The following is a 13,958-nucleotide window of genomic DNA, read 5'->3' as shown; positions in this document are numbered from 1 at the left end:
GGGGATGAAATCACAGGAAGATTGTCAAACACGCTGAGCCCCCAATGCCTGGTCAGTAGGCTTGTTCAGTTTGATCAGGCATGGCCAAACTTGGCCCTCCAGCTGTTTTGGGACTACAACTCCTACCATCCCTAGCTAACAGGACCAGTGGTCAGGGATGATAGGAATTGTAGTCCCAAAACAGCTGGAGGGCCAAGTTTGGCCATGCCTGAGTTTGATGGGTCACAAGTTCTGTCCTACCTTGGTGTCATAAAGATTGCTTTGCAAAAATTGTAACGTAAGTAAATAACTAAAGAAGACAGGAGGTACTTCACCCTGTCCTGGGACCTTACAGTGAAGGCTGAGCAATCAATCAATCAATCAATCAATCAATCAAAACATTAGATGCAATTACTGATAACAAGCTACCCTTACCTATGCATGTCTGCCAATTTTGCAAGAACTCTGGCTGCATGACTAAAACTTCCGTTTTTCTCAAAAAACCTCCACAGAAGATCCATATAGCGAACTTTGTTTTGATCAACTTTGGCCATGCGTGCCAAATATGGCTCCAGAAAGGGAGAGTTTATCTGCAGGAACCAAGGGGGGAAATGTAAAGTCCTATTAGCTTGCTAATGCAGTGCTTTATGAAATGTGACCATGAAGTTGTGTAGCTTAAACACCGTACATTGTATTTATTTATCTTCATCAACTTGGTCTGTGACCTTACTTACTTGCAGCAGTTTATCTGACAGATCAGCTTGGACCAACCAGCTGTAAAGAGCAATACTAAATAGTTCATCCGTAGAACGCTGGGCCAATTTTAGCATTTGTTCAAACTGCAATGAGAGAAGGGGAGGGAATTGAAAAAGATCTCTAACAGTATATTTTTATTACACTTTTAGTTCTACTAGGTGTTTCCTATGCACCAGTTTAATTTCCTCTAATGAATAATACAGGTGAAGGTTTTTATAATCTTTTTATATGCCACAACAGCTGCCAGGGTAGTGATTGCTACTAAATGGAAATCTCAGGACACACCAACAAAAGAGTGGATTTGTAAATTAAATGAGTATATAGAATTGACAAAATTAACTTCAATTATAAGATATCAATCAAATCAAAAGTTAAGAATGGAGTGGAAGTATTTCGAAGATTATATGTCAAAATATTGTTCTAAAAATGACATGCTAAGAGGCTTAGAATAAAAATGTAGGAATAACAAAATGAATAAAGAAAGAAGGAAAAATAAGAATTTAACAAAAATAATTTATTATAGAATGCAAGGGGAGAAAGGTAGAAAGAAATATAAAGAAGCTGAATTGCTGTGGGGGGAAGTAGAGGGTGGGTGGTGGGTTTTATAATTAAGTGTATAATTATGCAGCTGTTGTAATTTAGATATTATATTTTATGTGAGGGAATCATTGAGAACTTTGGTTATTATGTATATATGTTAAGTTTCAATAAAGATCTTTGAAAAAAATAATAATACAGGTGAAGGTTGTTAAACTGTACTAACAGCTTCACAATAAATTTACAGTAAGTTAGTAGTCTGGATCTGAAAAAAACATACATGTCCTGAAGGGAATTTTGTCGAATAGCAGGCCTTTCCTGGGCCTACTCAAGGCCTTCCTTCGGCAAGCTAAAGCAGTTCTTTGAATCTTGGATATTAGATTTATGACAAGTTTAAAAGTACTTCCTGGGCAAAGTTAATGGCAATTCAGTGTATGCCATGTTTTTTCTTACATGATGTCCTGCTTCTTCATTGCTTAGCATATTGGGATCTGATGTCAAGACAGGAGGACCAGGTTTTTTGGGCACGCTGGGAGACTGTGGAGCAGCTTTACTTTGATTGACTAACTCCTGGAGAGTGTCCGTGATGCACTTATAGCTGTTTAGCCTGCAGAAAAGTGGAAACCACAGGAAAATGACTCACAAGCAAAAATTTCCAAGCACCCACAGCAACAATTTACTGTCCTGCATATGCATGTTATTTTGTGCAAGACAGTAGAAGCTTTGACTCTTAACATCACTTCCTAGATTGCCAGAGGCTGGAATGGCTGTAGAAAATATGTAGGAATTCGCCTGCAATTCAAAATAATTAGTGGATAAAGCAACATAAAGAAACACACACCGACGACCCACTCTGTTACTCTTCCTTGGTTACACATCTGCAGGGGCAGGGGGGATAGCAATGGTGAATCTTAAAAATTTGGACCCTTTCCATTTCTCAGGAAGATAAAAAATAAACATCACAACTGGTCACTTTTTATTGACATTAAAAAATCCCCCTCATATACACACCCCTACAAGATATTAAAGTGTACATAGTTTTTGTAATTTTACCATCAATTTGTCTTTTTCCTATTTGGCTCACAAATACAGTTTTTGTTGTATTTAAGGCTACAAAGCCTGGAGAGGGGAGTCCCAGTGCCTCAGGTTAAGCCCTGCCCAGGTAGAGGGAACCTTAAAGCACTCCACTTCTCCTTTTGGCTACTTTATTTCCATAAATCCACAACCTTGGAAAACAACTGCTAACATCTCCGTCCTAAAACTCACTTTGGGTTTTAGTAAAGCAAACAGTCTAATTTGTCAGCGCCTAAATGCTATCGAGCATCAGAACAACTTGGCCACAATAAGGAAATTTTGCCCATGGTATGACTATTTTCCACCTACCCATTTCGACTCTCTGGCACCCTATCTGCATAACCTAGCAATTCTAAAATACAGGTGTGCCTTTACTCTCGCAAGATTGAATGTGTTGCTCTCAGCTGTACTTGAGGGACGATTCCAACAGATTCCACATGAAAAACGCTTATGTCCCTGCGGAGATGGCAGCACCAAATCGGTGGGGCATTCCTTTCTGGTTGCACTCTTTATAAAGACTTGAGGAATGAGATTATCACCCCTCTTTTATTGTCCATTCTGGGTCACCCAGCCACTGCCACAGTGTCCTTTCTCTTGGCAGATGAAGATGAGCAGGTGACAGCAAAGGTTGCTTAGCTGGGGCAATTAGAATAGGGTCCACTATTTGACTATTGATTCAAAACCTAAAATGTATTTTATATAATTGACTTTTTATTTTTTGTATATCATATTGTTGTTTTATTGCTATGGCCGATGCCTGATGCAAATAAAGATTCATTCATTCATTCATTCATTCATTCATTCATTCATTCATTCTCTGTCCTGAAGAACATTTCAATTGTATCCCCAAACTTGCCTTTCCTGGAAAGCCTGACATCCAACAACATCTTCCTCCGGTTCTCCATTTTTGTAATAATGGAGTCCAAGACCTTGGGGATCTTTCTTCTCTGCAGCCATGAGAGAAAGTTCTACCACACCCTCATAGAAACGTACTTGAGATTAAAAAGGGAAAAAAATACATTAACAGAGATAAGAGTGAACATAATACTACAGAATATTGACAAAATGAATACAAACAACCTATTTCAAATTAGAAAATGCAAAGTCCTAATTCTAATTATCTGATACTGTGGGCTGCAGGGGCATCTGTGCATCTACCCACATTTTGAAAACTATGTCCTTCTCTGAAGCCCTGGAAAACTAGGTTTTCTCAATTTTTCAGTATTTTATGCAAGGACAGTATACAATGGTACCTCGGGTTAAGTATTTAATTCGTTCTGGAGGTCCGTTCTTAACCTGAAACTGTTCTTAGCCTGAAGCACCACTTTAGCTAATGGGGCCTCCTGCTGCTGCTGTGCCGCTGAAGCACGATTTCTGTTCTCATCCTGAAGCAAAGTTCTTAACCTGAGGTACTATTTCTGGGTTAGCGGAGTCTGTAACCTGAAGCGCCTGTAACCTGAAGTGTATGTAACCCGAGGTACCACTGAAATTCGAACACATACAAAATCACGAGTACTGTGTGATTAGTTTCTGAAACCCTCCATTCATGTATTAAGTGTTACACAAATGATATCAGATTTCTCAAGTGATAAAATCTGCCTGATGCACACAAACATAAAAATTACAGGGAATCTGAATTTTATTTGAAGGTGGAGGAGGAAATGGTGTCTATCCATGAAACCAAACACAAGTCACAGTTACCCTGCTTGTGACTTCATTCTTTCAGGAAGGAGACAGGAGTTAGGGAGTGGGTGAGGGTGAGGGTGAAACGCAGCCATGAGGTTGGTTTGGAGTAGCCAAAAGCACACTCTCACTCCGTGGTTCCTATCTTTTCCTCTTATTTTTAAAAAATCTGTTCTGCAAAAAGCAGGAGACCTGCATCTATTCAATGAGGAGGCAGAAGAAAGAATAGTTTCAGAGAAGACGTGGGAAGGTGCCTCCACTTGCAGGACCCAGCCACTCTCAGAAGAGCCTGCCTCCTTGTGAACAGCGCAGAGAGCACACCAGGATCCTGGGCCACTGGATGGCAGCAGATAGGGAAAAATATGTGTTCTTTACTGTTGTATTTTTTTCTAACTGTGATGTATGTGCATCATTTCCTATACTGTTTAATACTGATATTCCTGTTGCAGTTGGTCTGCAGAGATAAAGATAAGTTGATCAGTAGAAATTATGCTCCTAAATCATGTCCCTTTCTTTCAATGGGTGGTATTCAACTAGGTTATACTCAGAGTACACCCACTGAAATTAAAGAACATGACTAAGCTAGGTCCATTACTTTCAATGGGTCTACTCTGAATAAAACCTAGCTGAATACCACCCACTGGGTCTACTCTGAGGATGACTTAACACTGGAAACAACACTATATTCATAAAGTTAAAGTTGTAACTCACCTTGCCTATACTGTGCACAGACATTGGCAAGATCTACCTGTGTGCTAATCTGTTGATATTCTTTCAAAGATTCTCTTAGCATCTTCTCTTTTTCAGATTTGTTCTGAACTTGTCGGGACCGCTGAAGTAGTTCATTTGCCTAGTAAGACACAAGCATAGATCAAAGTCTGCATTCTTCATTTGAACTTCACACACTGAACTTTCAGTGGGAAGCCAAGGCCTATATCAGCTTTGCACTGCATGTTGATTTACTGAGATGGAGGTTGAAGCATCCCTCACACTTAACGAAGGCAATAAATTCTTCTACTTCCTGTCCAGAAGTGATATTTTTTGTCTAGGAAATTATTCTTGTGCTAAGCTGTCCCCTTATCCTTCTACAGATCGTAACACTCATCTTTCAATTATTTTCTTAAAATGATCGCAGTAGTTTAATATTAAACATCTTCCTGTGACAACTGATAAATCTTAACACTTCTATATGTGTATTATTCTGAGCACAGTATGACACAATGCAAGTTTCATATTGTATTGCCCTCACTAGATGCAGAAATAGCATGCTAATGCACACACACAACCGAACAAAAAACCCCTACACCCTTACTTCTTCTCATATTGGTTACTATACCATACCTTGGAACAGATAGCATCATCTGTGCTGTAGAGCAGCGGGCAGATGTCTTGTAAATGTGAACTAATCCCATCAACAGCAGCATGGTCTCTGATGTAACAGTTGATGAGGGATGCAATAAGGGCTCCAGTTAGCTCTCTATCTCTAATTACCAAGTCTCTGAAAGTAGTCACCTTCAGGTGTTCCTGAAGCTCCTATGGAAAAAGCACCCCCCCAATTTTTACTGTAAATGCTTTTTTCTTGTTTAAATTTCGTAAGAGAGAAATCCTGCTGCATTTACATTACAACAAACCATCAAGGAGAGCATAATTTACAGCACACGTTATCTTTTTAAAAAATATGCCTAAGATTAAAATAACTTTGATAATGTCAGCAGAGAAGGGCACAACCTGCAAACCACCCTCTACATCTGCGTGAAACTCTGTTTTAATAGTAATAATAATAATAATAATAATAATTTATTATTTGTACCCCGCCCCACCAATATAAGAACTCGCATCATAATTAAAAATGATTTTGGTACTTTGCAGGTTGCCTTTTAAAATAGTGAGGCACTCTGAAATATTTAAAAGACTGCAAAACCACTAAGTGATACCTATTGTCCAGAAGATCCCAATGCTCTGCTTTGAGCAATAAAACTCCTGTCTTCCAGGTCAAGAAGCAAGAAGTGCTCAAAGGCTGATCGATCGCCAAATATTTGTGGAATACAGTTTATCTGCATTGTAATATTACAAACAGTTTTGCCTAACAATTTAACTTGGAAGGTACTGGTTCAATAAAGCTCAAAAGGTAGGTTTGGACCAGGGGTCTGCAACCCGCGGCTCCGGAGCCGCATGTGGCTCTTTTACACCTTTGCTGCGGCTCCGGGGCGGATACTAGCGAGGGGAGGAGGCGCATTGTGCGCCCCGACACTCCCCACTGTGGCGGGCGCTGTACTGGCTGTGATGTCGCATGGGGGCGGTGCGTGCATTAGTCACGCACCGTCCCGACGTCACCTTCCTGCCCGCTGTCAGATCGCGGCTCCGGAGATATATTTGTTTTAAATGTCGCAATGGTTTTGCGGCTCCCAGTTTTTCCCCCCTTCGGAAACGGGTCCAAGTGGCTCTTTTTGTCTTAAAGGTTGCAGACCCCTGGTTTGGGCAATTAATGATTGGGAGTTGCTGCGCCATTAAACTTCAGATAACAGACTTGGACAACATCCCGGATTGGAATGGAGTCAGAGGAAGCTGCGCTGATAAAAAGACAGTTGGAAAAATATATACTAACAAAGCTGTACTCGATGGGTGAAAGTACATGACGTTTGACATGATTGAGAATCATGGACTCAGGGACAGAGAATTATAAAGTGTCAAAATCAAGATGTGGAAACATGGAAACAACGAGGAGAGGCAGGACTGAGATGTAGAGATATGCTTTAAGGTCCAGACTGTGGGGAGCTCTGAAAAATTAATAACTATAATTTGGTCTTATTTATTTTAGTTTTTTATTTTAATTGGCATATGTTTTTTATTGGAAAATCAATAAAAATGGTTTAAAAATAAAAGAAGAAGCAAGGAGTGCTGTGGCACATACCTTCTGAAGTTCACCCACGACAATGTTGAACTGATGCTCACAAAGAAGCTTCCACAGTGCCAAAGCCTGGCAGGTTTTCCGAACAAGTTGCTGGATGCCTTGAAGGGAGGCCTTCTCTGCTAATTGTGCCTCCGCTGTAAAAGTGAAACGGACACTGCTAAGTTATAACTTATTTCTATCCCCTGAACATGTCATACACACAAGGGCAAATGTGTCAGGTGCTTTCACAAAACGTTTTCAAGCACTAGAAACCAAGAACTATGTGGCATGAAGGGATCGTTGGCTGACCCAGTTCTAACACTTCTCTGCTAGGTAGGATTCACCAGGTTTAAGCGATCCCTAATATGGTAATGTAGTCATAGTAAATGTAGTAAAGATGAAAGATGAAAAAATCTTTTTTAATAATTCCAGTGGCACCTTGAAGATCAACTAAATATAAGCTTTCAAGGTATGAGCTTTCGTGTGTAATACACACTTCGTCAGAAGAAGAGGTCGCTTCAACCTTATAACTGTTGATGACTGTTACGGCAGTTGGTTCCACAGGGAAGGGCAAGGGATTTTTAAAGGGATAGATGGCCAAATTTAGCTTTAGTGTGTATAATGGGACATGAATCCAATATCTCTCTTCAGATCAGGTCTCTCCATAGTTTTTAGTTTGGTAATGAGTTGTAATCAGCAACTTCTCTTTCAAGTTGCTTTTTCTATTTCTAGCCTCTTCTCTTTCAAACAGTCTCAAAATATTCACTGCTTACTATTAAAGCTAGAGAGAAATTGTCCCCATGTATTTTTCTTCAAAGATACATGCTAAAGAAGAGAAAAAATAAAAAAGAGCTATTTATATACCATGAAACTTTCTCTGGAGCTCTTGCTGCAGTTGCTGAGAACTTCCACCATCGGACCGCATGAATCCGAGTAATCGCTGCTGCAGGTTAGCTGAGGTGGCAAAGCTTTTTCATGAAAGACAAGGAAAAAATGTATAGTGTATAAATAGGGTATGGTGTGCTTGGGGCCGTCGCATGCCAAATATACAGTAGTAAAAACTGGTTTAGATAGCAGAAGCTGTTTAATATGTTAACAGTGAACTCAGATTCACCATCCTTTTAAGCATCCTGCAAAGCACCTTTTTGTTTTGTCTGGGAAAGGCCATATAATAAGACGACTTAGGGACAGGTAGGGCAAATGAGTTCTACTTTGTATTTGCTGACCTTGAGTCTCCCATAGGGCTGTGAGCCCTAAATTAAAGTGCTCTGGGAGTTATTAGGAAGCTATTCTAGACCAGGAGTCTGGCATAAGTCAGTTTAGTACCCACGGCCTGAGGACTGACAGGTTAATGCACAGTCCCTTTTTGGTCCCCCAAAGTCCTCATTTGTGGTTTCTGATTAAACTGTAAAAGTGTTGGTAGTTCACAGAAGAAATATGGTTGCTCCAGAAGCAATATGTGGCTGAAAACTGGCCTAAGCTGTATTTTGTAAGCTGCTATAGAGACCTATCAAGTTGGATAATATATCTGCTATAAAGACCACAAATATCCATCCATAAATATTGGAGATACATATGTTTTCTAAGGGAACAACTCAAACTTTCATACCAGTTATCTGTACAACACAGCTGTCAACCACCAATGCTTGTTTTCCTCAACACCCTTAATCTTACCTGGGATTTCTAAGGGATCCTATTGCTGCAAATTGTGAATTCCTATCCAAAAATTCCTGCAGCCCTTTTAATTCTTGTAGTACAGTTTCTAACACTTGTGGTGGAACACTGCTTTCAACCTAAACAAGAAAGAGGTTAACCGAAATGAACATATTTGAAACTAACTGATTTTAACTTATTCTAAATTTCTGTTCTTGGAGGTTTCTGGGTAGATGACTAGGAAGTGAATCCTCCGGTAACCAGGAAAAGTCACTGTTAGGAAATATTGCTTTGCAAAAACTTTTGAGCTGGAGTCAGACAGGGGAAGAAGGGAAGACGACAAATTTCTCCTTTCCCCTGTGTATGAAAAGAGAACTGTAGAGGAAGCCACTCCTTACGAGGGAGATGGGGAGGAGAAAAAGGCAAACCTTTTAGTTGCTGCTGAACCAATTCTGTGCAGCTCTGGACAAGCTGAAAAAGCTCTTTGCTGTGATGATCAGGAAGAGCTGGTGTTGGGGCCAGAATCTCCCTTTATGGTGTAACTTCCTGATATCAGCCTTGCCGAGTTACTAGTTACACTTCCCAATCATCAAGACTGCCCTATCCCAGAAACCTCCAGAGAAACACACCTGGCAACAGGTAAACAGAATCCAGATCTATGTTTACACAAATAACTGCTTTTCTAAGCTTACACATTGTGAAGAATCAAGAGATTAACCTTCAAACCTGTCCTTTCCCTCCAAAAACTGGGTTTTGTAGTAATGGGTTTTTGTTTTGAGATCACCAAGAGGGAGAATTCAAACTTGCAACCACCACCACCACCTTGAAGTAGAAAAGCTACCACTTGATTCTGCAAAATTAAGCTACTAATATTTTTGGGAGAGGGATGGCTGAACCCTTCTATATGACAAGCTGTTTTTCTATCTGAAGAGAATTTGGGTGAGGAGTAGAATTCAAAGATGAAACTTGCTATTCATCTTTATCAGGGGCCGGCAAAGTTTTTGTGGCTTGGGTCTGTTCACGGTCCTGCAGACACCGTGGTGGGCCGGAGTGCGTGCACGCACACATGCGCAACCACTATTTCCGGCTCTCCTTCCGGCACGGAGGAGGCATGCGCAGCTTCCCATTGGCTGCAGGAAGTTCCTGCAGCCAATGGGAAGCCAGCCAGTGTTGCGGAAGGCAGTCCCCGTTCTGCTCTGCGGCGGTTTAGCGCAGCACACAGGAGCCGACCGAGTGGGCGGCGGGGATCCATGGGCCGGTTAGACCCCCATGGGTCACAGGTTGCCGACCCCTGAACTTTATTATCATCAGCATTTGAGTTTAAAGGCTTGCACTTACTATGCATTTATTACTCCCCCCCCCCAAGCTCTGAATATGCCTATACTAAGAATGGCACTACAGTGAAGTGATGTGTTTGGATCTGGCACCCACTGTTATCAAAGAAGATCAAAGGTTACAGTCACCTCTGCTGATTCATGCTGGTACTAAGTTCCAGCCAAACCTATTAAACCCAATGATTACAGGGACAAACATATTCATCCTTCCCTTCTAAATCCATCTTCCTGAAATGAAGAAAATAATAATACGGTTCTTATGCAGTGTGGTGCTTTGTGATGGCACACTGACCCATAGTCACCAAGTTGATTTCCTTCATATATAGACATCAACACCAGTATTAAGCCCCAAACTACCAACTACTCTTACAAACTTTATATAAGATTCCAAAACAGCCATTAATACTCATCAGTACTTACAGCTACAACTTCTCGATTGCCACTCTTGAAAACTCTCTCCACAACTATACTTCCATCCCAAATGTTTCTGGAAAGCAATAAAATACAATTTTGAAATTTCATGTGATCACCATATGACGACACTGGAAGCTTCTGCTTCCCTTTTAAGCTTAACCACAGCTTAGTGTGCTGTGAAACCCTAAACCATGATTAATCTTATCCATATTTAGTGGAAACACACCAACACCATTTGAAGTTGGTTGTTTCCACCAACCACAGTTAAGATAAACTTCATTTTGTCAGGTTATAACAACATGTATTCTCACCTTTCCATAAATAACTTACCCTATGATCCGAGAGAAATATATGCAGATACCATTGTGCTTTCCAGAAAACACTATCTCGGGGCACATTATGCCACTAAGAGAAGCACTGGGTTGAGACATATGACTGCTTGAAGTGAACACTGGAGTTGACATGGCTGGAGGATGCAAACCTGGAACATAAACTCAATTTTAAAAAAAAGACAGAAGCAAGATTATAAGTACTAGAGAAATATATTTAAATAATTAAAAGGAAATACCTTGGGCTGGTGTTGCCAAAAAGCTTGGATTAGGGTAGGGGCTACTAGCAGACATAGGAGAACCTAATATAAGAAGAGCAATGCATACTATAAAGCAACCATAAAGCAATAATGCATAGCCCAACAAGACAACAGGAACCCACCAATAGCATACAAATTGATCCAACAGCCCCCTCAAGCACACAAACAAAACTCATTGCAGTCAACTATAGGCAACCATCCACACCCTACCCCCCCCCATATCTATCTCACCACCCACAAAAACCAATAAATGAACAGAAATAGAACTGACCCACGTGATGCTAACACAAAATCCTTATGCATACACTATGTAGAAGAATGACAGTTTACTATCCCCCTTCTCCCCTCCCCCAACTTTATACTGTCCATAACGTGTCTCACATCAAATATGAATGATCTGTAGAAAGTATTCTATGAACTGAAAGAAGAGATGCTGTATGTACTTCTGTAACCCAAGAAAATCTTTAATAAAAACAATTTTTAAAAAAGCAATAATCAGAGCACAGCTTTAAGAGATTACAATATAAAACCAGGGAGTTTGAGGCAGGGAGAAGGGATCATTTTTATTCAGTAATTGTCTGCCACCCACAGTTTGCTATGAGATGCCACTGGCAGAGATGGCTTAGAGTTCAAGACATATTGAAAGAATTTAGAGGGACGGGCGTATCTTTGCATCACACATGGGAAAGGGTGAAGGACAGAGAAAATTAGTTCCGCCCCTCAAATCTTCATTTATTGTTATCACTATTTCAATGCTCACATATTGTAGATATAAAATATGAAGGAGGTTTATGTTGCTAAATTGATCTGTATACTAAAACAGTTCAAAGTACTGTCAATTTCCTCTTCTTTCAGCATGGGAAGGGCATTTGTACAGTAAGTATAAATGCACTTCTGAATCATGAACTCAACAGTAGTGAATGACTACTAAAGCCACGCGAGTGGGTGCAAGTGGATGGAATGTTTTTGCAAAATAAAAGGTAAAAAACCCCCCTCTTGCCTAAAGGTACTGACTACAGTGGTGCCTCGCAAGACGAAAAGAATTCGTTCCGCGAGTCTTTTCTTCTTGCGATGTTTTTCGTCTTGCGAAGCACGGTCCGTCGCAACTGCGCCTCTTCAAGTGGCTTTAAAAAAAAGCGCAAGACGTTTTCGTCTTGTGAAGCAAGCCCATAGGGAAATTCGTCTAGCGAAGCAACGCAAAACCGAAAAACCCTTTCGTCTAGCGAGTTTTTCATCTTGCCAAGGCACCACTGTATGTTTGCTGCTTACCAGGTGGAACAGGAGATCCCAGTGCGTACCCAACATTACTTGGAGGCGGCAGGGTGGATGGAAATCGCATCTGTGTTTCACCACCATATCTGAGATTCACAAAATTAAAACAACTGTATCAATGCTGCAATCAGTTCTCAGATTATTTTTAAGCAGTCAAACAGTCAATAAATACTTCTTTAGGTAGTTGAATTGTGAAGCATATGTAAAAAACAGCTTGCCCACTGTTTAATGCTATGTCTAAACCCTGTAATGGTGTGTCAAGGGGACCCTCTGGCCCATGTGCCAAATTAGTAAGGTAAAGGAACCCCTGACCATTAGGTCCAGCTATGGCCAACTCTGGGGTTGTGGCGCTCATCTCGCTTTATTGGCCAAGGGAGCCGGCATACAGCTTCCAGGTCATGTGGCCAGCATGATTAAGCCGCTTCTGGCGAACTAGAGCAGTGCATGGAAACGCTGTTTACCTTCCCGCTGGAGCGGTACCTATTTATCTACTTGCACTTTGATGTGCTTTCGAACTGCTAGGTTGGCAGAAGGGACCGAGCAACGGGAGCTCACCCCGTCGTGGGGATTCGAACCGCTGACCTTCTGATCGGCAAGTCCTAGGCTCTGTGGTTTAACCCACAGTGCCACCCGCGTCCCTTATGGACCAAATTAGGACTGCCAAAACCGTTTTTCCTTAACCATGCCCACCTGCCCCACAGCTAACCATCAGGTGTGAAACAGGACAAAAGGGTGGCAGCAAAGGAACAACTGGAAGTTTAAAGTGTGCTTTCAAGTGTTCTTTGGCAAGTAGCGCTCAATCAAACCCTGCTGGGATTGGCTGTACTAGGGAGATCCCCATGTGTAGATCAGCTGGTGAATGCTGATAGCAAGCCCCCTTGAAACTTTTAGCTCTGCCATAATAACCCTGCTGAAAAGCCGTAGCTCCATTCCACATGCTGCTGTGCCCTCAGGAAACAAGCCATAGCCTTGCTGTTCATGACATCTGAACTAGGGTCTGTGGTTTGCTTCCCTCAAAGAAACCACATGCCATGAACAAACCTTGGTTACCATTCACAAACCATTAGGCTGGGTTTGAGTGTCACAACAAATCAGACCCTGACATAGGAGCCAACTCCTAGGGGCCATGAAGGCTTTGGCTCCCTCAAAGCTGATGGGCATTGCCATTAAAATGGTGTATGTGCACTGTGTCATGTGATCAATTATGCAGGGTGGGGCTTACCTGGGCCCCACAATATTTCATTTAAGTTGGCACCCCTGGACCCTGACTTTGTTTTACAGTCGGACAGCAGCAGAAGTGGAGCAAGAACTTTTCAGCAGTGTGCATTAGCATTCTGAGGGTTCATGCTAAATAAAAGTTTGTTTTTACCTACAGTTTAATGTGACACGCAGATTGGGCCTCTGTGGCTAACCTTTGCTATGGTTTATTAAAGCAAGTCAGTTTCATGGTTTGAAGTTGGCTTGTTTTATTAAACAAAGCCACTGTGTGCCTACTAATTAAAAAGGTAATTTCAACACAAATTAGAACTAAGATGCTGCTTTCTCTAAACTATTTTTCTCAAGAGTGAGGTACAAAGAGGCATGATCATATCTTAAATCTATAATGACAAAATGAAACATAGCACAATAGTTACTGAGAAACAGGAATCAGCTATGAAACTTTATGCAATGCTTAGTTTTAACAGTTCATATGTTCCAACCAGAGTCCAGCACAACCCATTTACTGCTGGGATACCATAGATTTTTAAAGTATAATCTCTTGGCATAATGCAGATAT

At 41.1% G+C, this 13,958-nt stretch overlaps 1 protein-coding gene across 2 annotated transcripts in view; it reads right to left on the bottom strand.

The window, feature by feature from the left end:
- NUP155 (nucleoporin 155) overlaps positions 1-13,958 on the bottom strand; it is a 37,168-nt gene that overhangs the window by 7,054 nt on the left and 16,156 nt on the right. For both annotated transcript variants that reach the window (XR_014517226.1, XM_083465698.1), the window contains exons 16-28: positions 12,179-12,267; positions 10,889-10,951; positions 10,651-10,801; positions 10,327-10,393; positions 8,594-8,712; positions 7,784-7,887; positions 6,941-7,074; positions 5,371-5,562; positions 4,741-4,879; positions 3,203-3,338; positions 1,726-1,879; positions 714-818; positions 415-569 (exon numbers count right to left, since the gene is read on the bottom strand). Coding sequence is in view for 1 of the 2 variants with exons in the window: in XM_083465698.1 (XP_083321824.1) it covers positions 415-569; positions 714-818; positions 1,726-1,879; positions 3,203-3,338; positions 4,741-4,879; positions 5,371-5,562; positions 6,941-7,074; positions 7,784-7,887; positions 8,594-8,712; positions 10,327-10,393; positions 10,651-10,801; positions 10,889-10,951; positions 12,179-12,267 (1,608 nt within the window). In the remaining variant the exon portion in view is untranslated. The remainder of the gene's footprint in view (positions 1-414; positions 570-713; positions 819-1,725; positions 1,880-3,202; positions 3,339-4,740; positions 4,880-5,370; positions 5,563-6,940; positions 7,075-7,783; positions 7,888-8,593; positions 8,713-10,326; positions 10,394-10,650; positions 10,802-10,888; positions 10,952-12,178; positions 12,268-13,958) is intronic.

Source organism: Podarcis liolepis, assembly GCF_965112155.1.
Source record: "Podarcis liolepis genome assembly, chromosome: 11".
Lineage (NCBI taxonomy): Eukaryota > Metazoa > Chordata > Lepidosauria > Squamata > Lacertidae > Podarcis > Podarcis liolepis.
The sequence above is the reverse complement of the archived record's forward strand: the minus strand, read 5'-3'. Positions and strand labels throughout refer to the sequence as shown.